At 35.5% G+C, this 16,567-nt stretch overlaps 2 protein-coding genes across 2 annotated transcripts; both read left to right on the top strand.

The window, feature by feature from the left end:
- The first annotated feature begins 507 nt into the window (after positions 1–507).
- On the top strand, positions 508–2,393 carry LOC130612897 (universal stress protein YxiE-like). The gene is made up of 3 exons (XM_057434232.1): positions 508–556; positions 1,515–1,637; positions 1,765–2,393. The coding sequence occupies exons 1-3, from the start codon at positions 508–510 to the stop codon at positions 2,319–2,321; spliced, it is 729 nt and encodes a 242-aa protein (XP_057290215.1). The 3' UTR covers positions 2,322–2,393.
- Positions 2,394–2,654: 261 nt separating this feature from the next.
- Positions 2,655–16,567, top strand: LOC130612092 (uncharacterized). The gene is made up of 12 exons (XM_057433383.1): positions 2,655–6,455; positions 7,035–7,205; positions 8,025–8,175; positions 8,395–8,573; positions 8,848–10,446; positions 10,781–11,080; positions 11,361–11,441; positions 11,551–13,176; positions 13,268–14,032; positions 14,381–14,516; positions 15,427–15,617; positions 16,051–16,567. Exons 1-12 carry the CDS (start codon positions 6,383–6,385, stop codon positions 16,143–16,145), a joined length of 5,367 nt encoding a protein of 1,788 aa, XP_057289366.1. The 5' UTR covers positions 2,655–6,382; the 3' UTR covers positions 16,146–16,567.

Below are 16,567 nucleotides of genomic sequence, written 5' to 3'. Positions count from 1 at the left end.
TTGAAACATTATTCCATGAAAAAGTTATATTTTTGTTTTAAAAAATGGTTTGCTAACTTGTATCGCAAGAGTATATTAGTTATTTAGTTCGTATGAAAGGAATTAAACAATTTGACTTTTTATCTAATGTAAAATTGATGGCACACTTACAACGTGTGGAAACCAGGTGTTGCACGAGTCTCACGTTCCATTGTGACGTACGGAGTGTGGTTTCTATACGGAGTAATACTCCGTATAGCTGCTATACGGAGTTTGGTTTAGCTATACGGGGTCTGCCAACGAATGTTCTTAAAGTGAAATATCGCAATATATGACTGTTTAAAACTATTTCCGAAAAAAATAAAAAATAATCACCATAAAGAACAAGTTAAAAAGACAAGCACGTCATTTTCCTACTTCTTTATCCATCGTAAACATACGAGGTATATTGTAGTTATACGGAGTGTGGGAACATTAGTTTGATTGAAAAAAAGGATTATGGCATACATATTGTGAGATACTGAGAGTATGTTATGCAGAATTGGCTATGTGGAGTATGCAGATTTTGCTATAAGGAGTATGCCATACGGAGTATGCTATACGGACTATGCCATACGGAGTGTGACATGCTTTACATACGAAGTATGCTATACGGAATATGTGACATGCTTACTATACGGAGTGTGACAGGCTTAGTATATGGAATGTGACATGCTTAGTATACGGAGTGTGACATGCTTAGTATATACGGAGTATGACATGCTTAATATACGAAGTATGCTATACGGAGTGTGACAGGCTTAGTATACGGAGTGTGACATGTTTGATAGGAACAGAATTCGATGTTAATGAGTTAAGGTTTACATACAATGGCAAAATTTTTAACTCGTTTTTATATAATATATAAATAATTTAATTACTTTTATTTATTACTGTACATATTAAAATATAATATTTTCTTTTAATGAAAGACATTTTAATGAGCAATTTGTAGGTTTACAATGGCTGGTATAAAAGTACACAATTTTAAAGTTACATAAGAAAAAGTCATTGATTGTATGGTTAGTTTTATTGCATATAGAAACATACAAAACAAAGTTATAAAGCTTAGAATGAATATAATGGAAGCCATAAAAATGAACTTCATACAAAACGCAAATAGTAAACTACATCATACAGTAGAACTGCCGGTAACTCAAACACCGGTTAACTCGAACTTTTATTAGCTGGAACTGTTATCTACGGTAATTGGTACTCTGCATGCTTGTCTCATATTTTCTTACACAAATTATTTGCTTGTTTTGGGTTCAATTTTATAAACTGGAATAGCTCAGAGTAAATTTTTAATAAGAATACTTAGTTTAGACTTCAGCGCTCATGCTGCATTCGCTAATGTCTAGCCAAACCAGTCTCGGCATTATACTCTCAAAGCTGTCTGCGCCGCTTGCGGCTTTGAGATATTTAAATATTTCCGTCTATACGGAGTAAACATGTATATACGAAGTTATACTCCGTATACGTATGCCTATACGGAGCCGTACTCCGTATAGCTGCACACTCCGAATGGAACACCATCAATACGCTACGCTCCTTCGTTTCGTCACGAAGTCAAGTTTCCGAATTCAAAACAACTGCGTATTTTGCATTCCTAGTTCCAGGTATATTTTACCCATAATTTTAACTGGATAATAATGTACTGTGTAACCAGCTGGGTTTAGCTAACTTTAGCGAAGAAATCATATGTCACATTTTTATCTTTTTATTTATGTTTTTGCTATATTTTAGAGTTTAGAAAAATTAAACAAATGGATGAAAAGAGCAAACGTGTGATCTTTATGCCAGTGGATGATTCAGAACACAGCGAACGTGCGTTTGATTGGTATGTTAAAAACTTACACAAACCAGGAGATAAACTGGGTATTATACACATTCATGAAACTCCTGCATTATTTGAAGAAGCTGCTGCTTGGGACCGGGTCGTACAGCATGGAGAATCAAGATGGAAGACAAATTTTGAGAGCAGCCTACTAAAATCAAAAGAAGTTATTCAAAAGTTCAAAAATAAGGCCAAAGAAAATGCAGTTGAAAGTGAAACCTTTTTGACCACTGCAGGAGTTTCTGGTCCAGGTCACGCTATTTGTGATTTAGCTGAAAGAAAGAATGCTGATGGGATTATTATGGGCTCCAGAGGGTTGAACTTAGTACGTAGAACTCTTATTGGAAGTGTAAGTGAATATGTGGTGCAACATGCTCATATTCCTGTCACAGTAGCACGACCCAGGTTAAGTGAAATGGAAGGAGGTATAACTAAAGCTAATTTGTATGGATTTACACGGAAATGAAATCACCTTTTTACTTTCTGCTTTATGTTGTAACTTCTTAGTACTCAGAAGAGAATCCTGGATTGTTCAGTTTATAGCATGTTTTATCCATTTTCCTACAACTTTAAAATACAAACAATTGTGGCTAGAGGTTAATAACATGGTGTAACATGCGAATTACACTTTTACATGTATAAAAACAATTTTGTAAAAACAATAACACTGGAAATGGCTGTTAAATAAGAATGAAATATGAACAATGACAAGGCTGAAATTTAACTGGTTTTCTATTTCTTGCTCAAAAACACAATCATGGGGGGTGGGGGGTGGGGGTATTAAGCGTTCAAGATTAATTGTTAGCTTCTTATCCTCAGCACAGCCCAAGTCATGTCATGTTGATGTTTTAAGCAGAATTCAATTTGTTGAATTCGAATTTTTAAAGTTGGACATTCTTATATTTGCTAAAAAAAAGTCAACAAATCAGTTTTTAAAAATTGCAACCAACATAATTAGAATTTGACAAGTGGAATAAAAAAAGGGTGATACACAATCAAATTTAGCAAATTTGATAAATCGAATTCAACAAAATGGGTTGTGTCTCCCCCCATTACTTTTGAACCCAAAGTTCGAATTCGAGAAACTTGGTTGTGTATTGCCTGTTTAACAAAGCAGGCAAGCAAATAACATATCGCATGAGCAATTTTTTTCCAATATCTTAAGGAATTCCTGCCTCAAAAATCATTTTTTATATGTTGTGGAGAATAAAAAGTTGTTTATATCAAGCCCTTTGGAATTTTTTTAAAATCTATTTTTTCGTTCTCAAATTTTTTAAGATTTTAAATATTCAATATCCAGGATCTTATGATGTCATAAGTAAGTTTTAAAAAATCCTGACATCACATTTCTACATTTAATTAAAGATGAGGTCATTCTTAAACTACAAAACTATGAAGTTTTGATATTAAGTAAATTTGCAAGATATCTCAAGTAATAATTTATGCTTACTACCTTATTGCATCATCAATGATGATGTCATAAAGGTCAACTGGAAATCTTTGAAGCCTAATAAATAAATGGATAAATTTAGGCGAGTATTTAATTTAGCGACTGACTAAAATGAAATATTTGGCAGGGATTTAATTTGGCGAATGATCAATTTTTAAAAATTTGGCGAGGATTTAATTTGGCAAATACAAAAAAATGTGTATTTTGATGGGGATTTATTTTGGCGAATGACAAAAAGAAATGAATTTTTATGTCTTAAAATGTTTTATAGAAAATAAGAATATACGTATATATAAACACAAGATTTACCTGTAACAATACTCTTTATATTTGTATTATTAAACTTGTAAATATAAAAAAATCGTTTTTTGGGGGAAAAGGTATCTTGAGAACGAAAATAGATTTTTAAAAAATCAGGGGGTTACTATTTAAATTCTAAAAACTTGATAAATAATTTTTTATTCTCCACAACATATAAAAAAATCATTTTAAAGGCAGGAATCCCTTTAAATATTTGTAATAAAATGTGGAAATAAAATAAAAATATGCTTGAAATGTAATACCCAAATAAAAATAATTTCAGGCTGAACAGGTGATAAAAATAAGAACATCTTTGAATTTCCTGGTTCTCATAAAAAGTATGAGTGAAAAAGCCTTTATCATGTTGATGTTTAACTACACTTGATACTACTGCAATAAAATGTAAAATGATTTTTAGTAATGCAAATAACATACAATAGGTCAATCAGAATAATTATCGCGAAGGAATTTTTTCGTGATTTTGCAAGAATAATTTTTGCAAATGGGTATTACCAAAAATAGCTCTTAATCCCTTTTACATTTTCTTACTTTAAAACAATCGTACGCGATTGTTACGCGAATGGTTCGACAAAGCAAATGTCCGAGTTACTCAAGCCCGACCCCAGCACAGACAGCGCAGCGCCGTTGGGAAGTATATAGTCCTGTTTAGCGGAATTCTCCAATAGATATGCATTGTCCAGCCAGTAGTTACGACAGTTACCAGTATAAAATATGTAAGCGTTGTCACAAAATGTTTTTTTTTCTGAAACAAATATTGCACTTAGCCGACCTAAACATCCATAAGGACTTATTCAAAGAGGATGACTTATTTGTCAGAAATTTTGTTCGGGGTGGGGGCTTACTTGAGTAGATTTTTTCTTGCAAATCATGCGGAACTTACTTTCGTGATTTTAGTCCTAAAAAACTAGGTGTGGTTATACTATCCTGTCTGTCATGCATGAAACATGTCAGAAAATTGACAAGGTTTAGATTTTTACGATATTAAACCTGCCTCGCAGCCGATAGTTCATTGAGCTAAAATCCTATGACATCACCGTACGCTTATGAGAACAACGGTGGTTTTGTATAACAAGTTTACTTATTTGCTATTTTTAACTAGTATTATACCTGGTGTCTATCGAGGGCTAGCATGGTTGGACCTTCTGAGCGAATAAAGTTGCAAAATAGATCATCTATAATTCTGTATTTATAAAATATTTTCTTCTGTATACCTTTAACACTTTTTAAATAAATTATATGGTCTTTCAAATTGAGGTCAGGGGGAAGTTTCCTCCAATGAGGATTCTGTGTTAACGATTGGCCCTTTCTTTTTTTGACTGTAACTATTGTTACATAAAGCACTATGTATCTCTGTAACATAACCTTAACATTCTTGTCTACCTTACATAGTCGGTACACTAGCAAAACTCCGTTATAGCCTGGTTGACGTAATGCATTTAAAAAGCAAACAAAAGAGCCGGCAACCTTGTGTTTGCTCAAACGAATGCACTACAACCGCGCTAGCGGCGCGGACAATGCAACAGCGTACGTAGTTTCCAGCTTTCGCAGATAGTTGGCAACAGTTTTCCTGGCGATTCGAAGCGAACGCCAGTGTATACTGATACATGTGTTTGTTTTCGCGAACGACAAAATAGGAAATTTTGCGCTAATAATTATAGGCGAACCTGTCCGTCACACAAGCTGACGCGCTGCCAAATTGTCGTTACAGATTAGTTATCTGCGGTTGCTAGCATTTTTAAGCCGAATTAATATATTGAAGGATAAATCTAGATTGCAAAGGACAGAAGACTAAGTTTTATCAAAGATATTTTAGCAACACTGGAGATGGTGACGAAGAATTTAGAGCAAGTTCTTTTTCTACTTGATTTTGTAGTTGTTAAATAACTCCAACTTGTGTCACTTTGTGCGAAAACATAAGAAACAAAAAATTTGTTTTAAAAACAGAACATTTAGGACAAAATAAAACACTGACGTCGACTAACAACATTGCTACAAACGCAATTGTACAAAATGCTAAATTTGAGATCCTTATTCAGCCAACCCTTATTCTTAATGGTCAATATTTCGCCATTGAAGAAAAATTAGGTCAATAGTCCAGCAGTCTATTATAAAATTCATATAAAGAACAACTTGCTAAATTTTCTAAGAATTTTATTAACCTTTATACACGGTGCTTGTGAAATGTTGGATAAATATTGATATTCAACAAAAGTGAGCATGCAATATCTGTTGTATTACATACCCAATTGACGTTGTTTGTTTTGAATTAAAGTTGCGTTTTTAAAAATGAAAAATGCGTTCATACACAAAGTCATTGCTTCAATTATTTTGGAATACTTTTAACCAATCAGGTATAATAATTAAAAAGAAGTAATGCTTGAACGATTTGAATGATTGAAATCAACATGAAATTGATTAATTCCATAAAATAATAGAAGCAAATATATATCATGAATTATTCGATAGATGGTTTTATTAAAATAAAAATTCCCGTACTTTTTCTTTTTCTCTGTTCATGCCGAAAAACGAAGCAGGTGTCACAACACGACGTTATTCATTCGCTGTTTATCACGCTTGAACGAACTCGATAAAACAGTTAAAACAAAAATTTGCAACAGCGAAAATAATAATAGATCTAGTAATTTACACATGAAAAAAATAATTCATGCAATTTATTTTTGATAATATGTAAATATATTTTGTAAAATGGTAGATGGACCAATTGAAATTGACATTTAATAGGATAATAAAGAAATATGATTGGTGTTTTGAGTGTGTTTTTATTTTGTTTGTTTTCTAAAAGAGTTACGAGTTTGCGCGATGAAATTGGTGAGTATATCGCATCAACATACGCGAACCTCCTAATTCCAATTCTACTTTTTTAATATATATCCAAGATCAAAACCATTTAAAAAGAAGACAGTATTGCTAAGATAATCCGTCAGACTAAACCAATTGTGAATACTAACTGAATTCTGCGTAATAGATCGGTTTATCTTCTTACCAGTTGTGAAATCAGCTACAACAATAGTTGAGAAATTGAATTTTTCAATTTCAAGCTTAGTTTTCGATCTAGAAGAAGCAAACGAAACAGAATAGTAATAGTAATAATAGGACATTTTAATTTTTTTTTTTTTTACTATAATGCTTCAGAAATAAAAGTTTTTAATCCGTTTCTTTCTGGAGAGGACATGCAATCGTTAGATCGTTTTCCGCATGTATTTTAGTCTGTGGTCACAAATAAAGTTCCATTCTCAACCCTTTTTGTAAGTATCTTTTATAAGGCGCTCAAGACACTTCCTCCTGGGAAAAAGTAACCAGTAATCATATTTTGACTTCCTTCTGAGAAGTGATTAAAAAAAAAACTTAAGTGTATATACAGATTCCAATCATCCTTATTTTCAACAGGAGTTGTCAGAGAGGAATGGAGAGATGTACAAGGAGACTCATTGCAGAATCTATTAGCAGATTCACGTTTTCCTCACAGACCAACAATAGTTAAATTCATTAAAAGTTTCGATGCACCAGTGGACGAAGAAAATACAAATCAAATCAAAAACAACGCACAAAGGATCAAAGGTAAATGCTAAATATTGTTCAAAATCTACAACATTTATATTATTTCCTTTTACACGGTTTAAAATATATAGTGTACAAAGTTTTCATCATCAAATATCAAAAATGAAGACGTAAATTGATCAAATACGAAGTCAATTCTGGTTATTTTAAAAAAATTAAGCTAAATCAGTCAGTTTCGGGATGCTTTACGTAATGCTCTCTTGGTAGAGTTTTGAGTTTGTTGCTCCTCGTGGCGAAACTTTTAATAGTTGATAGAGAAAGCAAAACTTGCCGTTTTCATTTAATGACAGAATGCTCTAACAGAATGTTATTGCTGTGCTTTGCGGAATGCAACATACCATATGAGTTCTTTTGGAACACTGCACACCTGACATGTAATGACAATTTTTGCCAACAACATCCAGATAAACTTTTTTCGTTAGAAAAAAATTTAATGCAATAACTCAGGTAGCAGAATGTTCGATATTTACTTCTCAAATGTTGCATTTCGAGTCTTGATTATGATTTCAAATATACAATGGTCAAATTCAACAAAAGTTTCAAAACACAAAAGAAATTAAAACTTTAAAAGTAATATATTCGTGCAAACTCACACATACTGAGAGCGATTCCTGTTATTTGTAATAGAATTGTTCAGTGCTAAATGACAGTGTCGTGGTGACGACGTAACAAGTCAGCTATAAACATTTTCAGCTTTGCAGACCAAACAATTTAATTTTTGCCAGGCAAAATTGATAAAACTAAAATGCTAACAAAAAATGTATTTGAAATCACTCTGGCAACCATGCATGTTTTGTGACTCTCCTACTACGCGTTTAGGTTATTTCGTCGCACCACAAGATGGTGAATATAAATTCTACAGCAGCTGTGGAGGAACGTGCGAAGTATTTCTTGGAATGAATGGTATGGAAGGTGAAAATAATCGTATCATATCACAATCAAAATCTAGTAAAAGAAATGAATTTAATAGGTAAACCAACAGGTTGTTGTTGTTGTTTTTAATAACCTGTTGACATGTTGATTTTGCGGTTGTTCTGCTGTGTTACATTTACGTTTCTTGAACTAAAATCGTAGACATAGTATATCAGAAAAATTTCTGAATAAAACTTTCCTAGAAAAACCCTTCACCATTCTCGCGAGTGTCTGCACAAAACAAATCAATGAAGCAGTTTGTTTTAAATATTTCCAGGTATCCTGAACAAGTGTCACATACGATCGCACTTGAAAAAGGGAAGAAATATTACTTAGAAGCTATCAGTAAACAGGAAGATTCCGATGATAATTTAAGTGTCGGTGTTGAACTTCCTGATGGGAAAAAAATGTTTCCGATACCTGGAAGCTTACTACGAAAGTCAAAAGTTTCCTCAGGTAAAGCTAACTTAATTCTATTTTTTATGCAGGCGGGGGCGTCAACATTGCAAGTTGGGTGTACAAATCTTGTCATATAAATACTAACATGTTCTAGGGCATCTAAGGTTAAATAAATTGGTATTTGCAGTTCGGAATTTATTTGTAGGTGTATATTTTAAGGACCAGATTAACAAAAAATCACTCTATGTGCTCCATTTTCGACCGTATGAGAAAAACGCTAAATCGCGAATTTAAGGTACTTTACACATGAAGAAGAAATTTTTTTATTTAGATGAAGAAGCTGATAAAAATGACGCTATTAGCGAAAAAATCATTGTACCAAAAAAATCTGATTATGAACATCACAAGTACATAAAAAAACATGAAGCAACAGTGACTGGTGTAAACCGGGCCTTACATCATACTCACAAGGCTCAGAATAACGCACCTGTTGTAGACTTCGAGGGAAAGAAATTTAGTGATAAAGATGCTATCGAACCAGGTATAAATGTATTTTCTGATGAAAAAGAAGATTCGAGTAATGAACCGAAATACGACGAGGATTCCTCTGGCAACTCAAGTCCGGAAATGGAAAAAGGAGATGTTGAGTTTTCAGTGGAAGACAAAGTGTCCTCGCCAAATTTAAACTCAGATAAAAAGGACGAAAAAGACGGATCACGAATGGTTGAAGCAAATATTGGAAGTGAAAACCAATCTTTAGCTGATGCGTTAAAACATCATGCAAAGATGTCAAATTTAAAGCTTATCATGCCAGGTGGTCATGAAATAAAATTAACAGGGAAGAAAAAGATGAAAAATGAGGACTCAACAGATGAAAGCGAGTCAGTTACCATTGAAGGTGGAGCTTCTAACTTAAACAATACCCTTGCAAACAGCATTGTCAAGGCAATCCAGGACATCAATTTTACCTCTAAGAAAACAAAAACTACTCATGTTATAGGCGAAGGTAAAGCGAAAGGTCACACTCGTAGCTATTACGGTGATGGTCTTGGTCATGCTGGAGGAGGGTTTGGGGGAGAGGCTCCTGGATTTGGAATGGGTCATATGGGAGATAACCATGGGGAAGGAATGGGCCATGGTTTTAATGAAGGTGGTCCTCTTCCGATGACAGATCATGCTATGTTACCACTTGATCATGGAGCAATGCCAGAAGGTCATGCACACGGGGTACCGGAGATGCACCACACAGGAGCTGTAGCAATGGTACCTGCCCTTCTTCATCATGATCATTCTGAGTATGATCATGAAACTGGTGAGTTACATGAAGGAGGTACTCACATTGAACCTTTAGTTCCTATTCACGGAGGGGATCATGGAGGTGGCATGGGAATGGGTCATGTAGGGTCAGATAGGATAGCAGGTCACGGTGGTCCTGATATGGGAATGGGCCATGGAGGAGGGATGGAGCACTCCCTTGGCATGATGCCACCACACGGTATAGATATGGATCATGGTATGGGAGATCATCATATGCCTGAAATGCATGCGCCAATGCCGGATGTCCACCACGATTATCATCACCACTTAGAACCATTGCCTGTGATGCCAGCTGCTCCTGTAGCTCCTGCAAAGCCACATAAACCAGACGTGATCAAAGTGGAGTTCGTTCCAGAGGAAGCAACAGTGGAAGCAGTTAACAAATCTAAGATTGGTACCCCTAGCAAAAAAGCTGGTACTGTAAGAGTCCAATTTATACCAGGCGATGGTCCTTCAGAGACACCAACCCAGGACGCAGCAGCGCGCCACAATCCTCCAAAGGAGTCTTCTACCGCACAGAGTAAGGAGCCTCCTGTAAGTAGTAAACCCCAAACATCGACATCGAGTATTCAAGAAAAAGTAAGTCAAATGATGCAAGCAGTAACGAGTAAAAGTAAGTTAATTTTTTATACTTTCTTTCTTTACTTAAAAAGAGGCTAAATATTTCTTTTTATTTGATAAGAATCTCGTTTAATTAATGTGTACCGGAAGCTAAATTCAACCAAAAACTAGCTAATAAAAGCTAAATACCCTAATGCGTCGGTAAAGAAATCCACAAAATCCTTCAAAAGTAGCTAAAAAATGTAATCGAAACTCAACACGAGTTAGTTTCGCCGGTTTTGTTATCTTCTACACCAAAATATTTCATAAACATGAAAGTAATGGCACATACGGATAAGAAAACATAATCAGTTTGCTTCGACTTCAACTTAATGACTTTTTTTAAGCTGCCAACAGTCCTTCACATGACCAACATGCTACAACCAAACAAAAATCCATCAATGGTTACGAAGCCAACCCGACTTTACCTGGAGAAGCGAAGTCTGTTGACGTGAGCAAAGAAACATTAAAACCACAGTATGATAGTTCCAGTGTTACCCTAAGTAATGAGGCTACGAAATTTGTTGGCGGTAGCAGTGGAGGTGGTGGAGGAGGTGGTGTTGGTGGCGGAGGTGGTGGCGGAGGCGGAGGTGGTGGTGGTGAAGCAAGATTTATGTCTGAAAGAATTGATCCACCATTAACTACATGTATGTTCTTTGTTTCTATATCTTGTAAAGGATCTCAATACAAGCATTATCGATTACGTCATACCAATTTTTCATAGTCTGTAATGTTGCTATTTTTACAAAGAAAATATGGTAGCCAAAACCTCTTTGTTGTACAAAGTCTAATTTATTTGCAGATAAATATGATTCTATGAGTTGGAGTGCTATCAATTGGAAGCAACGAAGAAATAGATATCTTTTATTGAACTTTTACGACTAAATTTTTTTGGGAACCTCAAAATTCTATTTTTTTCTTTTCTAGTGGGACAAAAATATCAAGAAGCTTTGCAAGGAGATCAAAAAGCTGCTATCGCAAGTGAAGAAAAAGCTGAAACCGCTCAAGGTATTATCTGTAACAAAAAAGCACTCGAATTATTGGCAATTAATTTTGTACGAAAAGCAATAAAAGCATAGCAAACTCAGAAAATGTTTACTATTTCATTCATTTTCAGGTCCAGACGATCGTGTGTACTTTGGAGGGGGTCCGCAATTAGCGCAACCAGATCCGACGCCAACAGAGCATTCTCCATCCACAGAAGCACCGGGGAATGAACCCGGTTATCACGGACCAGTAATTAATCCTATTGCTAATCATTTGGTTGAAGCCATGAACCAGAAAGCTGTTTCCACCGAAGAAGCTCTGCAAATGATGAATGATTTTGTATCTGGTAATCAAGATATGAATAAAGCAGCTAAGAATATGGAAGGGATGCTCAGTCAAATCTCTTCACAACGCCATGCAATGCAACCTAACCCAGAAGACATGGTTCATACAGCTCCCTTATCGCATCCAGAAGAAACAGCACATTTTATAAACAACCCGGATCAAGTCAACCCAAATTTAGAAACAGGCCTTACAAATCCATCCTATCCAACATTACATCCTAATGGAGCTGGATTTAATCCCGAACCCAGCTCAGGGTTGTTCAATGAACATAACGAACAATCTACACCTGCTTTTCAATATACAGGTAGTCAAAGAGATGAACCGCACGAACCACCAACAATTAATAGCGGTCCAAATATTATGGCCCAAATAAATCAGGCTTCACCGGATGGTCCACCACCTCCGGTACACATATTTGATAATGATAAAAGCAACTCTCCTTCTTTGGAGCATACAAGTGAAACGTCTGACAACAATTTCAACAATAACAATAACAACTACAACAACAATAACAATAATAACAACGAAAACAGTAATAACAACATGGTTGTGGAACCAATTCATTCTAGTTACGATGGCTTTGCAAATCCTTCTTTTAATAAAGAAATACCATCTCTCCCGAGCGACAATGCATTGAACTCCATAATAAATAAAATAGATCCACACGATGCCGGAAGTGAAGCAAATCAAGAAACTATATTTAAATCCAATGGTGGGGAATCGACGTTTCTTCCACACGACATTCCAAACGATCAAACTTTAGTCCAACCAGAATCCATGCCACAAGTAGATTTTCCACAATCCGCGCAGCAAGGTCCACATCAAGATGCAATGGAGCACCAGCAAACGGAAGTTAGCAGCAATCTGCAGCAGCCTTCTTCTCAACAGGAAGTAAGCAGTGCTTTGCAACAACCTATCCCTCAACAGGAGGTAGCTGGTGGAAATAGCCAATCGTTTACAAGTCCTCCTGGTACAGAAATGCAATATAATGACAACTCAGAAGCTGAGTTACCACAAGGGCACATTGTGGAGACACAAGGTAATTTCCAAGGTGGCGATTTTGGTGGATTCACGGAAGATGCGTCAAACTTTGCAAGAAAATTTCAAATGCCACATAAAACTGCAGCCTTGAAAAATCACAATCAGCAATTTCAAAAATCTAAAACAAAGGAGCAGACTGGCAAAAGAAAACACGAGGTGATAGCTGATTTTTATGCTGACTCTATATTTCCTGAAGACTTCACAGACATCGAGAGTTTAAAAGGAAGTTTACAAGGAAAGACGTTAACAAATTTTGATAGACAAGTTGAACATCATGTAACAGGAGCACGAAAGACTATAAAGAGAGTGCATTCTGAGATCAAAGCGTCTTATCCACTGGAAGGTAGAGTGACCAAAAGTGAGATTGGAGGTAAAATTTTTAAATATTTTAATGAAACAATTTTTTGCTTAACAGCCGAAATAATTCATAAAGCCTGTTAATATATTTAACGGTATTTTAGGCTCCACTACCCACTTAAAAGCGCCAAGGAAACTTACGTTGTTGAAGGAACGCGTTTATAAAGATATTATAAGGAAGAACAAAGGCAAAGGTAAAAACGCAAAAGCTCACAACGAAAAAAAGACTTTCGTAACACGTAAAATTAAACATCGACGTCACCGCAGGTCAGTTGAAATGGCGAAACAATCACCGGTAGATGCTAAACAGCAGCCGAATTTTCGGAAACAAGAAAACAGTGTAATCCGTCATTTTGAAACTTCGCCTAAATACGCTCCTCGCAAATCTTCAAAATATTTAAATCATAATTTCAACAACCAACATCCGATCCAACGTTTTCAAAGAATAAACAGTCTAGGTGTGAAGTCATCTCGACAAACTGCAGGCTCTACTGATAACGCATTTAAACCAAGAGTTGCCGAGCCCAAATTTCACCCATATATTAATTCGCAAAAATCAGGACATTTCACACGACATAATAAATTAACTGATAGTGAACCCGAAGAAATAAGGGAAGATGAAGAGGCTGCAATGCAAAATACGCGGGTAAATGCAGAACCCACTCCGGAAATTAAACAATCAAATTCGATGTATCCAGAAAAAACAGATTGGGCTGACATCCTTCCAGCTCACCATCTTAAAACAAACAAAGTTGTTGAATTGCCATTGGAATCTCATGTTGGAGTGATAAACGCACCGTCGACTGATGCAGTTGCGGACTACAAATCAAGTCATGTAAACCAAGAGTCCTCACATAACGTGAATGAAGGTAGGTAAAATATATCCTTGTATAACGTTCGGCGAAAAAACTGAGTTGAATTAAACAACGCGCGCTTGACATTTATACCCGCAAATAAGCTCAAGGCCTACAAATCAGCGACGAAAAAAATTGGCGTGGGAAAATACGAAATGGTGTTTCAATACGCCTCGAATTAAACTACAATAAATCTTAGTCAACTTCACTGATGTCATCTTCATCGGTTAAGCTTTCTGCTTTTTAACCAAAACCCTACCAAGTCAAATAAAACGCGCGGTATAAACAATGATTGTTCATACGAAACCTTGAAAGAGACTGTTGCAATCTATATTTTTTTACACAGTAAGCCCTTCCATTTAGATACGCTCCGACCACAACAACCAGAGAATGACCGTGCCACGTTAAGAAGGCTTGTCTCCGAGTTAAAAGATGTTCTTCATCGAATTCACAACGCTAATCCGAAGACACATAATCCTATAGAAGATGCAACAGTAAAGTAGGTTCACTGTTTAAATCTCCGAGTGTCTCAAAGGAATAACTGAGTTGCCCATGTGTTAGAAGTCAATCATTTTGCTATCCACCCTCGTCTCCAGGTTTTTTTTATTCATTTGATTCACAGCATACCAAAAAAAACGAAAAGGACCTGGGCACAAGATTGTTTTCTGGTCGATAAAAATAGGTATTGAGATTATTGATTTCCGCCAGCAAAGGCGGAATCTTTAAAATCGCCTGGGAAGATAGAGAGATAGATAGAGACAGCCCAGAGCCTGGACGCCTAAAACTTATCCAGTCTAAAGCCTTAAGCCTTGTTTTGACAGATATTTTTCTGAGAACGAGGCTAAAATAAGTTTTAAGCCAATAAGAATCCTAACAGTGCAACAAATTGTTTGATTATCCAATGAACAATACAGTATTTTAAAGTTTACATGCTATCGAAAGTTAAAGCTCGTGCAGTGTAGCATAATGAAGATCGTCTTATAATGCGCCATCTTTGATGTTATTAACATTTTCCTTTAATAATTACGTCATTTCCTTCTGTACAATTTTCGTAAGCACATAGACTTAAACTATATCCGGCAGAATAATTAATTATTCATGAATTTTAATTTAAAGAAGCTAAATATTTTTGGTGAAAGATAATAGTATTTTAGCTATAAAATCGTGACAAGTGTGTTATAAAAGAAAAACATATTTACAGTTACAGTAATAATCAAAAATTGAATTTTAAAATTTTAGAATATTCAATGATTTTGTTACCCCATATTACTCAGTCCTCTTCAAAGTTCAGTACTTTTTCAGATTAATGATAATGGCGGAGATCTTTAAGCCGCAGGGCTTCTTGTTTACTGTTGGACTTACCCACAGAAGTTCACGACAGCTAATTAGTTTCAATATCTTGTCTGTAGATCTGCAACTAATGTACTTGATGAGCCAGACATAACCCAGTTCGAGGCAATTTCAAAAGGTGATTTGTTATCAGCATTCGCAAACGTGGGCAAACCTCAACCTATTCATAGCGTTGACATAGAAAGCTATACACAGGATGTTTGGGAACCAGGATTGAAAGGAATGATGGGTGACTCTTTATACGGACCAAGTAAGTATTGGACTCGAAGTATCTTCAGTATTATACTTTTTATATTATCGTTATACTTTGATTATACTTAAATTTACAACTAGCACAATTATAATTTTGCTTCTAACAAAGTGGTATGGACTTACCCATCCTAATGATAGGGATTTTTTAGTAATTGTATACTTACATAAAAGGACTCCCGATATATTTAAAACTTAATTGTACTTTTATGCTGGGCGCAACGGAGAATGGATTCACAATTTAGTCTCTAGCATGACTAGATCAGGGCTTAAACTCTCAACCGTAGGTGCTGCAGCTCATGCTCTATCTCAAGACAACCAATCGGTTCGCATAGCTACAATACACATCACACTAATCTTTACTGAAGAAGTCGCTGAACTACTTGCCGCCATCTTCGCATACATTTGTACTTTCTTTTTCTTCTTTTTCTTAGGTGCCACGTTTAAACGAGGAAGTGTACCCAACACAAACAACATCGAAGAAAAAATAAAACAAAAACATTTTCATAATGAAATAAAAGATAAATAAAAAACGTAAGGTAAAAACAATAATAAAAATCATAACGCCAGTGTAAGAAACTGCTGAAGTATTTATTAACAAACACGCACACGCAGAGAATGACCGTGGGAATAAGGGACAACGCACGCGTACACGCATGAGATACGCGACAACACACACGCACACCCACGCGCATTGGCGAGAAGTGATGTAACTGACAGCGCAAAATGCGTGGAAAATGAGGAAACGTTCATCTAGCAGTGACGGACGTAACTAGTTTTAACTTAAAAGAAGTGCGTGATTCAAGATGGTAGATGCATTTCAACACGTGACACAAGATGGCGGATTTTGTAAATAGCTGTTTAATAGACATCATAATTATAAATTAACATGTACTTACCTAGCATTATAAAATATAGATTTATTTTTATAATAATTTACCATAAAACTTA

This window comes from Hydractinia symbiolongicarpus, chromosome 10 (genome assembly GCF_029227915.1).
Source record: "Hydractinia symbiolongicarpus strain clone_291-10 chromosome 10, HSymV2.1, whole genome shotgun sequence".
Classification (NCBI taxonomy): Eukaryota; Metazoa; Cnidaria; class Hydrozoa; order Anthoathecata; family Hydractiniidae; genus Hydractinia; species Hydractinia symbiolongicarpus.
The sequence above is the reverse complement of the archived record's forward strand: the minus strand, read 5'-3'. Positions and strand labels throughout refer to the sequence as shown.

Coding starts and splice junctions, on each gene's coding strand:
- LOC130612897 (XM_057434232.1), top strand. CDS start 508: ATGTTATGCAGAATTGGCTATGTGGAGTATGCAGATTTTGCTATAAGG. Junction 557..1,514: donor TGCAGATTTTGCTATAAGGA/GTATGCCATACG, acceptor GCCTATACGGAG/CCGTACTCCGTATAGCTGCA. Junction 1,638..1,764: donor TTTTGCATTCCTAGTTCCAG/GTATATTTTACC, acceptor GCTATATTTTAG/AGTTTAGAAAAATTAAACAA.
- LOC130612092 (XM_057433383.1), top strand. CDS start 6,383: ATGATTGGTGTTTTGAGTGTGTTTTTATTTTGTTTGTTTTCTAAAAGA. Junction 14,033..14,380: donor CTCACATAACGTGAATGAAG/GTAGGTAAAATA, acceptor CCTTCCATTTAG/ATACGCTCCGACCACAACAA. Junction 15,618..16,050: donor TGACTCTTTATACGGACCAA/GTAAGTATTGGA, acceptor TCTTTTTCTTAG/GTGCCACGTTTAAACGAGGA.